We start from the raw sequence: 13,483 nt of genomic DNA, 5'->3' as shown, positions 1-13,483 counted from the left end.
GTAGGTTGTTCACTAGATGCACAGGGAAACATTGACGCTCGTTCCAAATGAGAAAACCAAGGCCCAGGAACAGCTCGGCTCTGTGTGTACGTAACTCATCTGGGTCACCCACATGGTAAACCAAGGAGCCAGGATTTGAGCCCGTCTCTCTGGCTTCCAAGCCTGGACGTGTTGCGCTTCCACCCCAGCCTCCGCGCTGCCGGGCACGAGGTGATGCCACAGGAAGCTGTTTTTTCTCAGTACGATGTCAGCCTTTCCACCAAGTAGACCCGACAGAGAGTACTTCCTAGCTTCTGACTGCAATTTGACAGGAGCGTTTTTTTTAAAGTGGGATTTCTTTTAAAACTTTTGTATTACAACTGTGATAACTCAAATCATTTCCAATGCCTGGGCTTTTTCTCCACTTGAACCAACAGAAGCAGTAACCCATGGCTGCAGCTAAGTACAGTGATGTTAACGAAATGTACGAAGGAGAACAAGGAAGTTCTGGGAAATGAAGTTGTGAAAATGTGTCGCTCTTTATACAACACGAAGCACATGCTCCCTGCAGAGGTAAGTGGGTCTTTCAAATGGCTTTTTGGGGAGTATTCCTTTTCTTATCAGAACTCTTTATTATAAGCGGTATCGTTGACTGTACCTTAGGAAGAACATTCCGCTTAAGTTGTTACTGGTAAGGGCTTGTAATTGGTAATGTTAAAGGAAGAAGAGCAGTGCTGACAGTTTGCTTTGAGGTATTTTTATTTTTGTTAGAACTCCAAAGCAGTATTCTTTAACAAGTCACAGAGTATGCAACTCAGTTTCTGATTCCTTCTGGATGCCCTTTGTATCTAACTCTAGTTTATGTCCCACAGGGGCTCGCTAGCTCGCGTACTGTCTGGGAACCGGCTGGCTGGTGCAGTAGCAGGGCTTAGCCTGCCCGGCAGCTCGCGGCCCCCGAGGAGGTGGCCCGAGCACCGCGTTTATTCTCAGAGCAGCGGGAGGACTCAGTCACCTCCATTTAACCTTTGTTCCCTATTCAGTGATGTAATTTGGCGTCACAGATGGAGTTGTTTTGGGTTGTGTTTATCAATAATGTGGTGCGTTCTAAAATAAGCACATTAATGACAGCCCCCAGTGGGGGTAGAACCTCAGCATGGCCTTGTCTGAGCTGTTTAAGTGTCTCATAGTTAGACATTTGGATAATGGCGCTAAATCGATTAATTGACTTCAAGTTTCTACCATATATGAGATAAATTTGAAAATAAAATTGCAAATGTAATTCTTTGAATCCTCATTATAATCATTCAAGGAAAATAATCTCATTATGAATGCGCATTTAATGAATTGTTTTCTGAATGAGGGACTGGCTAAGTGTTTTTTGATTGAATTTTAAAATATTTCATCCATTTAAGGAATTCTTCCAACCACCAGAATGACATAATTTTTCTATAATATATTTAAAGTACAAATAGCCAAAATATCCTCCACCTGCACAGATGGCGTGTCCTCTGGGCTGTGCCAGCTGCACCTGGATGGTGGACCGCGGCTGTGCCCAGTTTCACCCGTGGCATGAGCGACACCCTGCGCAGGTCGGGGCTCCGCGTAGCCAAGTGAATGGGTTTCACGTCTGCTTCCGGGTCGGTGAGGTCAGGCTGCGGGTGACTAGGACCAGCCGCGGTGGAACCCGCAGCCCCTCCGCTGACCCGGACTTCGGGCCACCACCTCCTGTGGGCTTCTGTGATTGCTGTCGGGGCCCCAGGCTGCGCGGGCTGTGTCCCCTCTGCAGACAGGTGCCCGTGGCACGTGGGCACAGGGTCCCAGTGATGCCCGAAGCTGCTGGTTTTTGTCCCCGACGTGCTGCCGCGTGCTGTGTGCCGTGCCTGGAGCCAGGGCTTGGCTGGGAGGCCTCGGAGGGCCCCTCCTCCTGCGTCCCTGCGCCGCATGCCCGCAGGCTGCGGGGTGATGCGCAGTGCACCAAGTCCGTGGTTGTCCTGGGGTGAGGGCAAAGACCCTGGGTTGAGCCCTGTGTTGAAGGAGGTCATCGTTCTGTCGGGCTTGAGGAAATGGAAGAGAATTAGCCCAGGAGCGCTGTTCCCACATGACTTCATCTTCCTTACCCTGCCTCTGTTTCTGTCTTTTAATTGGGTATATTTGTAGATGCTTTTTTAGTATACGGTGATTAAAGGAGCTCTTTTTTATTGTTTGCGAAATGTGCTCAAATGTGAATCACCATTGTTAAAAATGAAGGGACATTTTCATTACAAAGCTTACGTCTTAAGTTTATTTTACTGCATTTGCAAGTTCCATAGTTCAATTTCAGAGTTACAAGTTCAAATCCAAGATTCATTGTTTTTTATTTTTAAGCCAATACCTTTGGCTCTCCTACTCCGTGGCTTACGAAATGGTCCTGCCTACTTGTCTGTTGACAGGGCGCTTAAATGGACTATCTTCTTCATCCCCATTCCCCCCACACACGAAGCATCCATATCTGTAGATTTTTTTCCTCCGTGACTCCTTCAGAGTCCTGTGACTGCCCACTGTTGCACAAGGCCCTTGTTTACTTAGCACCGTGTTGGCGTTGCTGGTGGAAACGCCACCAGCAGTGTGACCTGCGTTTCACCGGGTCAGGTGTCCACAGTCCAGAAAGTTATGTTTCATTCTTCTCACCTGGTATCCATGGCAACATATGAAGCATCTTCAGGAGTGGGGTATATGTAGAATAATAAATTGGCATTAAACAGATTCCTGGCATTTACAGATTTTTAAAATTCCAAGTTTCAGCTATTTGTGACTGACCCTGAAGGTCTGGGATTTTGCTGAGGCGCGTCGTGAATTTGAGTCACGGCTGCTGGGGGCTGCTGTGTGGGAGCAAGTCGCCCAGCTAATGAGAGTTGTCAGCCACACTCCCAGCTTCTAAATTTCAATGTGATGTTTTTTTCTTACAGTTAAGACACTTTCGATAATGTCAAGAGCCACATTTTTAGAATCAGATGACATTCAAGTTGTTTAACCTTTCTACACTCTACTTTCCTCATCGGATCAGTGGGGATAATGAAAGCATGTACCTTAATAGATTTGAGAACTCTGAATGAGACAGTGCATATTAGAGCAGAGTAGAATGAGCTGGCCGTGTCCAGCCAGAGCAGCCACAGTCCCACCAGGCAGCAGTCGCTGAGCCGAAGCACACGCCAGGGCCTTGTGGACGGAGCTGCAGGCCCAGTGGAGCCTGAGACACTTGGAAGACTTGCCGATGGAGGCTGCAGCTCCCACCTGTCCCAGGTGCAGTGCCCGATCACCAGCGTGGAGCCTGGTGGCCAAGGTCCCAGCTGACCCGGAGCTCGGAGCCGGGAGCCCCTGGTGCTGCCCAGTGTCCAGGCCTGCGGAGTATGGCATCAGCAGGTCACCCTGCAACCCTGCACACCTTGTGTCCCATGCTCCTGCCACAGACCCTGGCTCTCATTTGGGTGCTAGATACTGTCCTGATAAACTTTCTTCCTGCAAAGTAGGGGAAAAAACCTCCAAAGTTAGATAGAATTTAGTATTTAAATGCAGAGTAAGTCTTTAGCCAGTAACCCCTGGCTAAGAGATAAAGGCACACTGTACCTCCCCCAGAGCGAGGTCCTCCACTCTGGGTGCCTTGGCCTGGCCATGTGCCCTCGATACTTTATTCTTGTTCAGAGCAGTAGAGAGGTGCACTCTTTCATTAGGCAAAGCCAGCCAAGTGGTGTGCTTAGTCTAAATATCGTAAATTACTGAAGAATAATTGTTTGCCAGTTACTGATAATTTATTGGATAAGCAAGTGCAAAAGTTGAGAGTGCATGTCTAAATATTTCCATGTTAACTAATTAAGGTTTACTTATTGAGTAATATCTGTTGGGGAGTTTCACTGCTAGTGACTCAACAGGCATTTGAGTGGTTATTGTATGCAGCGGGTGTAGTACTTGATGGTTTGAAGCTGATGGACCCAGAAGGTCCTGCTCCTGCAGTTGACCCCTTCCTGTGGGTGGGCCTCTTGATTAGATGGTCTCAGCCACGGGCCTTCTGGCGAGGCTACCTCAGTGACGGCGTGGCCCAGGTGGGTCTTAATCCTCTTACTGCAGTCCTTTAGAAGAGAGTGAATTTCAGAGGAGGAAGGAGGAAATCAAGGAAACCTGACGAGGAGGGAGCGACCAGAGGATGCCGCCATGTGCCTGGGCACGTGCAGGAGGCCGGGATCACAGGCAGACAGCTGGTGAGGAGAGAGCCTCGCCCGATGAGGCCTCGATTTGGCCACGTCCACAGCCTTAGAGCTGTAAGGTTGCAGGTTAATAAATCTGCATTGTAAAAGCAACCCATTTCTGGTATATTGCATTTCGGCAGCCTAGCAAACTCAAACAGTATGTACCAAGCCAGCTGGGAATACAGAGAAGGACAGATATTCTTGTCTTCAAGTGAGGCGAATAGACAAATGAATAAGTAGACACATACAAGTTGACAGATACTGTTAAGAAAAGATCTACAGAATTGGAATATAGAGTGCCGAAACCTACCTAGGACAAGCAGAAGCCTCTGCGGAAAAGGTGGATGTTCAGTGTCCCAGCTGCTAAAGTAAACACCACGCACCGGCTTGGCTTAGCAGTGGCGTTCATTGGCGCACAGCTCCAGAGGCTGGAAGGCTGGCTTTCTCCTGGGGCCGCCGTCCTCAGGCTGCCTGGCAGTCTTCAGCAGTGCACGTGGCAGAGGCTTCTCCTTTTTCCTCCAGGACCTCTGACCGCTGGCTTCTGGCTGCTCCCTGCGGCCTCTCCTCCTACCTGACTTTCACTCTCCTTTAAAGGGCTCCGGGCACCGGGGTAAAGCCCCTGCTGAGCAGCGGGCCACGCTACCTGGAGGTACTCCTTGAAGAGGTCTTATTTCCAACAGGGCCACAGCCACCCGAAGGCAGACCAAGACCAAGACCATGTCCACACCGCGTGCGCAGCCGTCCACCTTGGCGGGGTTTTCCTGTGCCCAGCAGCAGAGGTCAGCTTCGAGGTGTGAGAGTGCCCGATGCTCCATGGCTCCACCTCCAACATGGTGACCTCGTCTACGTGTGGCTGTTAAAAGGAGTTAAAAAACGCATTTTCTCAGTTGCTTTGCATCTCGAGTGCTGAGTGGCCACGTGTGGCCAGTGGTCAGCATCCTGGTCTGCACAGATAGAGAACAGTCCCGTCACGCCAGACCAGTCTCCTGGGCAGCACCGCGCTGAGGAGTGTGCCGGTGGAGCACGCCGCCACGTGCCCGGGGAGCGAAGGGGGCAGAGTCCCGTGGGTGGAAGGGCTATATTTCATCCTCCAAGTGCTTTCTGCAGATTTTGGCATCCTGGATTAAAAATGCACTTTTCTATTGGCCAGGATGCTTGATGAGCCTCCTCTGTGCTTTAAGCACATGTAGTACTTTCCTGAATTAGAATACATGGTGCTTAAATTATGTATTTTGCACGCCTGTTCCCTGCTGATGCTGATCTCTGTCCCGCGTTTGAGCAGCACTCCTCCCAACCTGAGGTTGAAGGCCTTGCTGATTTCCTGCAGAGATGTGTTGGGAGAGAGCCAAAAGAAACGTCATTGGGTGGGATCCCAAAGAGCATTTATCTCTACTTTCAATGGGAGCTTCTTTGTGTCATCCTTATTTTATTTCTCCTTATGGTAAAGGAATTAGGAAAACACTATAGCGTTGAGTTTTGCTTCTCCATTATGCTGCTGTTGAGTAGCACAAGAGAAATACCAGGCCCGTGGAGGGCAGTGATGCTTCCTGCTCCCCGAAGGAGCCCTGCTTGAATGTGGTGAGGCTGCGCGTCCTTGTCCGGTCCCTGGAATGGAAGGTGCTCCATTCTTCATGTCACAGCAATGTCAGGGCACCGAGGGCCTGCAGGTCAGTGGGAAGGAACAGTTTGCAGATGTAGCTTTTAGTCTTTCATACTTCCGTTGTGAAGAAATATCATTTGTTACTTTATATTAAAAGCTGCTCTCTGGTGGCAGGTTCACCCAGTATAATAAAGGGCTGAGAATAAAATCCAAATGTGCGGATGGAGATCCAAGCACATTTCCATTTTTCTGGACCACAGATATTTTTCAAGAAGATGGAATACCTTTAGTATATCACGCATTCAGTTTACCTTGACATTAGGATTATACACAGGCTTCTAAATGTTTGATTTACTGGTTTCCTTTCTTGCAACAGTAACAACCTGGATATTGTTAATAATATTAACAAGAGTTTTTCATGTTTATTAAGCATCTACTATATGCCAAGGGTTGTACGTTATATTCATTAACACTAATTCTCATGAAAAACCTGGAAAGTAGATCTAATTACCTACATTTCACCTGTGAGGGGCGGCTGGCAGTCGGCTGTGCCTCCTCGCGTTCCCCGGTGACCTCCCGTCTCGTTGCAGTGTGTGAAGGAGCTCTGCTCGGTGCTGCACCGCCAGGGTCTCCTGCTCCCGTCCCTGAAGCTTCTCCTGGAGAGCCAGGACGAGGATCTTCGCGCCCTGGGCCTGGAGCAGATGGCAGCAGTGGCCCAGGTACGTGCAGCTGAATTAGCATTCTCATTCTCATAAAGTGTAACCACTATCCACTAATTAATCTACGGGTTTCTTTGATCACGGCAGCCCTTCGGTAGCCCTTCCTATTGTGTCTAAGCAGGCATTTAATTTGCAAACATTTGACTAAGCTCCTCCCATGAGCCAGACTCTTTGTTTAGGCCCTAAGTTACAAAATTAAATAACAACACAGTTTCTCTAGAGAAGCAGAATATTGGTCACCCTTGAAGAAAATGTCATAGTCAGACACTCCAGCCAGTCTCTTAAGCAGACTAGTCCTCTGGCCATCGGAGACTCGGGTCTAGAGAGCACCTGGCATCAGGTGGCCCTCCTGCCCTCCATGGACTTGTTTAGTGAGCTCTCAGTCAAAGGTGAAAAAGTGGCTGCAGGTGCTTACTTAACCCTCGGCTCTGATTTCCTTGGGCAAATTAAACCACGTTGAAAGCAGCTCCTTCACTTGAGGAATGGTACACTGAAGTTAAGGCTCAAGGTTTCTTTCAAGGCTAGTTGCCTTGTTATCGTGATTAATGAAGAAATTTTACACTTTAGACTTAGCTCAAGGGTTGTGTTTTAGTAAATTCACTTTATATGATCCTTACTGAAATCCTTCTTTAGCGAGATCTTTGATTTGAATTATTTGTGCAGTTGTTGTACATTATATTCATTAACACTAATTCTCATGAAAAATCTGGAAAGTAGATCTAATTATCTACATTTTACCTGTGAGGGGCGGCTGGCAGTTGGCTGCACTTCCTGTGTGCTGTACACACACAGACTTGTAGAAGTTGATATTTTGTGTGCAAATGTGTGTGTATTTTATAAAACTATAGCAGGGTGTCTCTATAAACCAGAAAGTGAAGAATAAATCCTGGAGTGGCAGCACTTGCCACATGAGATGGTGTGATGAGGTTGATGGAAAGGCATCGTGTTGTAAAATTCCAGAGATGAAAATACAGAAGTGGAAAAAAAAATCCTAATTCTAGCATACTCCTATTTAAAAAGATGCAGATCCACAAGCCTCCAGGCCCTAGCAGCCACTAATCTCCTTTATGTTTGTAAGGATTCACCTTTTCTGGACATTTAGTGTAAATGGAATCATAAGAAATGTGGTCTTTTGTGAATGACTTCTTTCACTTAGCAGATGTTTTCAAGGTTCACCCATGTTATAGCATGCATTAGTACTTCATTTCTTTTTAATTCCATTAATATTCCATTGCATGAATATACCAGTCTATCCATTCATCTGTTGATAGGCATTTGGTTTGTTTCCACTTTTTTGGTTTTGCAGCTATAAACATTTATGTATAAATATTTGTGTGGACATGTGGTTTTATTTTTCTTGGGTATATACCTAGAAGTGGAATTGCTGGGACTTGCCCTTTCATAAATAAATTTTTTATTTGTTATTAGGTAGACAGTTTATTCAGATAAATTCAGGCAGTTGGTATTTTGTGTTCTCTATTTGAAAGACTGTCATTCCAGCATCATACTTTACTGGACTTATTCATTCTCATCAAATCCACCATTTCTACATTGTATTTATTTGCATTTTCTACATTTCAAACTTCTATGATCCTAAACTTCCTGTTTTATCTTCAGAAGTTTCCCAGCAGTTGGAAAACTCATACACTGCTGGTAAGGCTGTTAATTGGTACAACCACTTGGGAAAACTCACTGGCAGTATCTACTCTGTGTCCTGGTATTCTATACCTACATATTGAGCCACCAGGAAAGACTGTAGGTGTATGTCCACCAGAAGACATACTCTGGAATGCTCACAGAAACACTGTTTGTAATTGCCAAAACCAGAAATGATGAAAATGCCAATCAATAGTCGAATTTTTAAAAGTGTCTTATATCCCTGTAAAATGGTAGAAATACTATAGAATACTGTGAAGTAATGGAAATGAATGACCTACTGTTAGACATAGCAAGTTGGATGGCTTTCACAAAGGTGATATTGAGAGAAAGAAGCCAGTTCATAACTTCAATAAACAGTGCTGGGATAACATGCAAAACAATGAAGTTACACCCTTACCTCACATTATACAGAATGTAATTCGAAATGGATCATGGACTTGCCTATCTGTAAGCCCTAAAATTATAAAACTCTGAGAAGAAAACTACAGAAGTCTTCATGAACTTGAACTAGACAATAGTTTCTTAGATATGATACCAAAGGCACAAAATGACAGAAGAAAAAGAAGAGGCAAATGGACTTCATCAAAATTAACAAACTTTGTGCTATAAACAATACCATCAAGAAAGTGAAAAGACAAAGATTGGGAAAAAAGTTTTGGAAAATCATTTTCTAATAAGAGACTTGTATCCAGATTATGTAAAGAAAACAAGTATCCCATTTTAAAAATAGGAAATGTATCTGCAAAGCCTTTTCTCCAAAGAAGATTTAGAAATGGCCAATAAATACATAAAAGAGACTCAACATCATTAGTTAATAGTAAAATGCAAATTGAAATCATATTGTAATATCACTTCAACCCACTAGGACGGCTGTCATCAAAATGACAGACAATAGCCAGTGTTGGCGAGGATGTTGAAAAATTGGAAACTTCTTTCATTTCTGGTGGAGATGTAGAATGGTATAGCCACTTTGGATAACAGTTTGGCAGTTTCTCAAATTGTTAAACACAGTTACCGTATAACCTAGTAATTCTACTCCTAGGAGTATATCCAAGAAAAATAAAATCCTAAATCCATGCCAAAAAACATACATAAATGTTCACAATAGTATTTTTTATAAGAGCCAAAAAGTGAAAACAACCCAACCCGTCAACTGATGAGTGGGTAAATAAAACGTGGATAGTCATGCAGTGGAGTAGTATGCGGCAATACAAAGGAATGAAGAACTCCTGATTCCTGCTGCAACATGGATGAATCTTGAAGGCATTATACTAAGTGAAAGAAACCAGCCACAAAAGACCACGCTTTGTATGATTCTATTAAATGAAATGTCCAGAATAAATATGTCTATAGAGATAAGAAATAAATTAGTGGTCGCCCAGGGCCTGAGATGGGGGAGAAGGTGGAGTGGTGGCTAGTGGGTGAGGGGCTCCTGGTGGGAGGAAGGAAAATGTTCTCAACCTAGTGATGGTCACACAGCTCTGTGAAGATACTGAAAGTCATTACTTGTGCACTTAAGGAACTGATTTTATGGTCTGTGAATTATATCTCAATAAAGAAGAGTGCTGGCCATACAGTTCCTTTCGCATATACATGAAGAACAGGATGTGGTGGCGCTCATCTATGGCATTAGAAGTTAGGAGAAAGCAAAGTGCTACTGTGTTGTGGAACCTGTCTCAAAACCTAGCTGACCTCACAATGTCTTCCAATTTTGGGATTCTGGTGAATTCTCTGAGCAATAAATATGAGCAGGCCTCATTTACTTAAACTTTTATTTAAAAAAAAAGAAAAAGAAAAAGTTAGGGTAGGAGACTTTAATACAACCTTTTCAGTAATGCATTTAGAAAGTAACATTCAGTAACATTTAGAAAGAAGGTCCATAATGGAGATAAATGAAATAGAGAATTTAAAAAAATCTCTGGTTTCAGAGATGGAAGCACTGAGTCAGAGGTCCTATGGCTAGTAAGCAGTCAGAGCTGAATTTAAACCCAGCTCTAACTTCAGAGTCTGTACTCTGCCACACAGACCCTTCTAAAGGAATCAGGAAGGCCTCTAGGAAATTGGAGAAGAGTCGGCTTTACAGAGAAGGCCACACTGATGCCAGCGGCTTGACCCGTGCCGTATTGGCCCGAGCGCCGGGCCCGCAGCCGCTCGGCCCAGGGTTCCCTTTGGAGCCCCTCAGGCTCGCAGCCCCGGCTGGGCACGGGGTGCAGAGGCACCCGAGCTGCCTTAGGTAGAGCGCCTCACCCGAGCCCACCTCCCTGATGCAGCCCGTGCCCCTTTTCCTAAGCTCCGCCCCCAGAGCCCCACACTGCAGTCCTTTGCTGTAGAGCAGATGTGACCCCCGTCCCCTCCAGTCGTGCCCTGAAGGCGCTGGACCTCCCCGCGCTGTTTACACTCACGGGTGTCCGGGTCGCTGGAGCGCGTGCCTTGACAACGTATTCTACGAAGCCCCTTCTGTCTCCACATTTCCAGCCGGTCCCCATGGGAGTCTGCCCACTCTGGAGTGTTCCTCGGTGTTGCCACCCCCGCGTCCACCTCAGGCCTGCCCCTTCCTTCCGCCTCGGCGAGCCGGGGGCACGGAGGCCAGCTGGGCACTGGCGCACTCCTCGGCGTCAGCCGTGCTGTCGGCTGTGCTCCTTCTACCTGCATCCAGCGTGGCAGCGTAGGTGACCGGTGGTGCAGAGAGCCGGGGCATTGCTTTCCCACGTTCCATTTGGTGCAAAACATACTGCACAGCATCGTTCTTCTGCTCTTCTGGTACATGGTCTTTTGTGTCAGAATTTTGAGGACATCTCCTCATTTCTAAATATCACTTTAACCTGGATGTGCTGAGGTATGTAAGTTTCACCCATCCTCATGCCTCCCCTCTTGATGAAGGACAGCAGTCTTCTCAGCTGGGACACCTGCAGTGATGGGCAGCTCACTCCCTGCAGCTTCTCCTGCTTGATTTCTAAACTGCCCTGTTGTGCACAGCCTGGCACTGTGTGTGGGAGTGAGATACTTGTAAAGATGCAATGAGGAAGTGGACTTGGCCCAATGGTTAGGGCTTCCTCCTACCATATGGGAGGTCTGCGGTTCAAATCCCCGGTCTCCTGACCCGTGTGATGAGCTGGCCCATGCACAGTGCTGATGCGTGCAAGGAGTGCCCTGCCACGCAGGGGTGTCCCCCACGGAGGGGAGCCCCACGCGCAAGGGGTGCACCCTGTAAGGAGAGCCACTCTGTGCAAAAAAAGCACAGCTTGCCCAGGAATGGTGCCGCACACATGGTGAGGTGACACAGTAAGATGACGCAACAAAAAGAAACACAGATTCCCGTGCCGCTGACAACAACAGAAGCGGACAAAGAAGAACACGCAGCAAATGGACACAGAACAGACAACTGAGGGGGGGAAGGGGAGAGAAAATAAAAAAGATGCAATAAAACATCATCTCTGTGTTTGAAAGACGTACCCCCTGGAGAGACTGGCGGTGAAGTGGAAGCACAAGGAGTTAAATAAGGCGGGAAGGGCCCTGGCAGACTTGGCCCCAAAATGGAGTCTTTGGTATGGTAATGAGGTGACCAACTCGGACTTTCAAGATTTTTCTCCCATTGTTAGATCGTTAGTCAGGCAATTTGTCCTATTTTTAGTTCAGAAGAGGTGTGTTATTAAATCCCACGCCAGAGTAAGACTGACAGCACACTGGGAAAATGGAATCTGAATAACAGTCAAATAAATACAGGCTACAGAAACATTTTATTATTCCAAGTATACAACTGTGTTGTCATTTTTATTTTTCAGTGCTTGTATTGGTATTTTTAGTAATGCCTATTGGTAATAGTATATGTAAAAACAAGACAAATATCTTCTCTAAACAGTGAAATAATAACTAATCTTTAAAGAAGTTCAAACGAGGCCATGAACACATTATACTACTGGAATTTCATCTTCCCTCATTAATGTAATTATTCTTAGCTTAGTATAGATCCATAAAACCCAAGATTTTAATTCAGAGAAGGTTCATTGCCTATTGTTGAAACAGGAATTAAGCAGATAACATTTTAACGGCTTGGAAGGCAGTAGTGCTTTGTGCTTTAATAGATTTCTTGCCCAAGATCTGCAGAGTTTCATTTATTCTAAAAATTAATCGCTGAACAAAAACCACCTCCAGCAGCAGAGTGGGCGCTGGCAGTGACGGCTGGCTCCTCCTGTGACGCGGCGTGTCCCTCCCAGAACACCCTGTACTGCTGTTTGCTGATGCAGTAACTGCTGCCGGTGCTGACCTCGGCTCGGGCGGGCGCTCAGCCCCGAGGAGGCCCGACCAGCTCCAGCCCGCACAGAGGCCCCTTAGCCAGGCCAGGAATCGGGGCCGGAGGCCGCCCGCCCCTTCCCCAGCACCCCCAGCCCTGGGTCTGACTCGGGTGTTCCATCGAGGGAATTAAACCAGCTAATCCTCCTGGGCTTGTCTCGTGTTTGTTTCAGACCTCCAGACTGCGTCCAAAGATGACAGAATCTATTTTCTTTCTCAAACCCCTAGAACACGAGCCAACCCAGCATCAGGGACAGTGGCTTTCCACAGAGCACCCGCCAAGTGCATCCCCGACGGAGGGGAGAGGTTTTCTAAAAGTCAGAATATGTGTGAGATCCTTAGAAGAATTATAACTTCTAAGCTTTAAAGCAATAGAACAAATTGTAAAGGAGCAGATCCATGGGTTTGATGATATAGAACATAAAACAACAATAAAAATAACCCAAAGAGAATTGCAAACAGCAGATTAGACTCTCATTATAACTGAAGTAAGGATTAATATTTAAGTTGTACAAAGAACTCAGTCACATGTGAAAGATGCCTCAACTCAGTAAGTGAGCAGAGGATTTGATCCTTTCCAAGAGAAGGAATAAAAATGTTAAGAAATATGGAAAAATAGTCATCCTTACAAATAAACAAATAAATTCAAGAAAAAACAGCCTTGTGGTACCATTATCTCTCTCCTAAAGTAGCAAACAGTTTTCTTTTTAAAACGGTAACACCCAAGTCTGAAATGTTTATGGTGAAACTGGTGCGCTCTTACGCCCATGCCACCACTGGAAGCTGGGGCAGTGTGAGGTCGTTCTGTGGCCCTACTTGCATTCATCTCCAAAGCCAAACAATTGCAGACGCCCTGGCCAAGTAATAGAACACTCCTGGTAATTTTCCTAAGGAAATAATTTAAAGAAGGAACAAAGTGTGTATCTACACACATGGACAATTATTGGAGTGGAATGGAGGCTGGAAGAATTCTCCCAGGTTCCATCCCTGGTACCTCCCAAAAGCAAACAAACAGA

General features: G+C 46.1%; 1 protein-coding gene across 1 annotated transcript in view; it reads left to right on the top strand.

Annotated features, from left to right (window-relative positions):
• NBAS (NBAS subunit of NRZ tethering complex) overlaps positions 1-13,483 on the top strand; it is a 347,044-nt gene that overhangs the window by 329,938 nt on the left and 3,623 nt on the right. The window contains exons 50-51 of the mRNA XM_058288021.1: positions 417-552; positions 6,390-6,518. Coding sequence (XP_058144004.1) covers positions 417-552; positions 6,390-6,518 — 265 coding nt within the window. The remainder of the gene's footprint in view (positions 1-416; positions 553-6,389; positions 6,519-13,483) is intronic.

This window comes from Dasypus novemcinctus, chromosome 25, assembly GCF_030445035.2.
Source record: "Dasypus novemcinctus isolate mDasNov1 chromosome 25, mDasNov1.1.hap2, whole genome shotgun sequence".
In the NCBI taxonomy this organism is placed as follows: Eukaryota; Metazoa; Chordata; class Mammalia; order Cingulata; family Dasypodidae; genus Dasypus; species Dasypus novemcinctus.
Note: the sequence above shows the minus strand (reverse complement) of the source record. Positions and strands in the feature narration are given on the sequence as shown.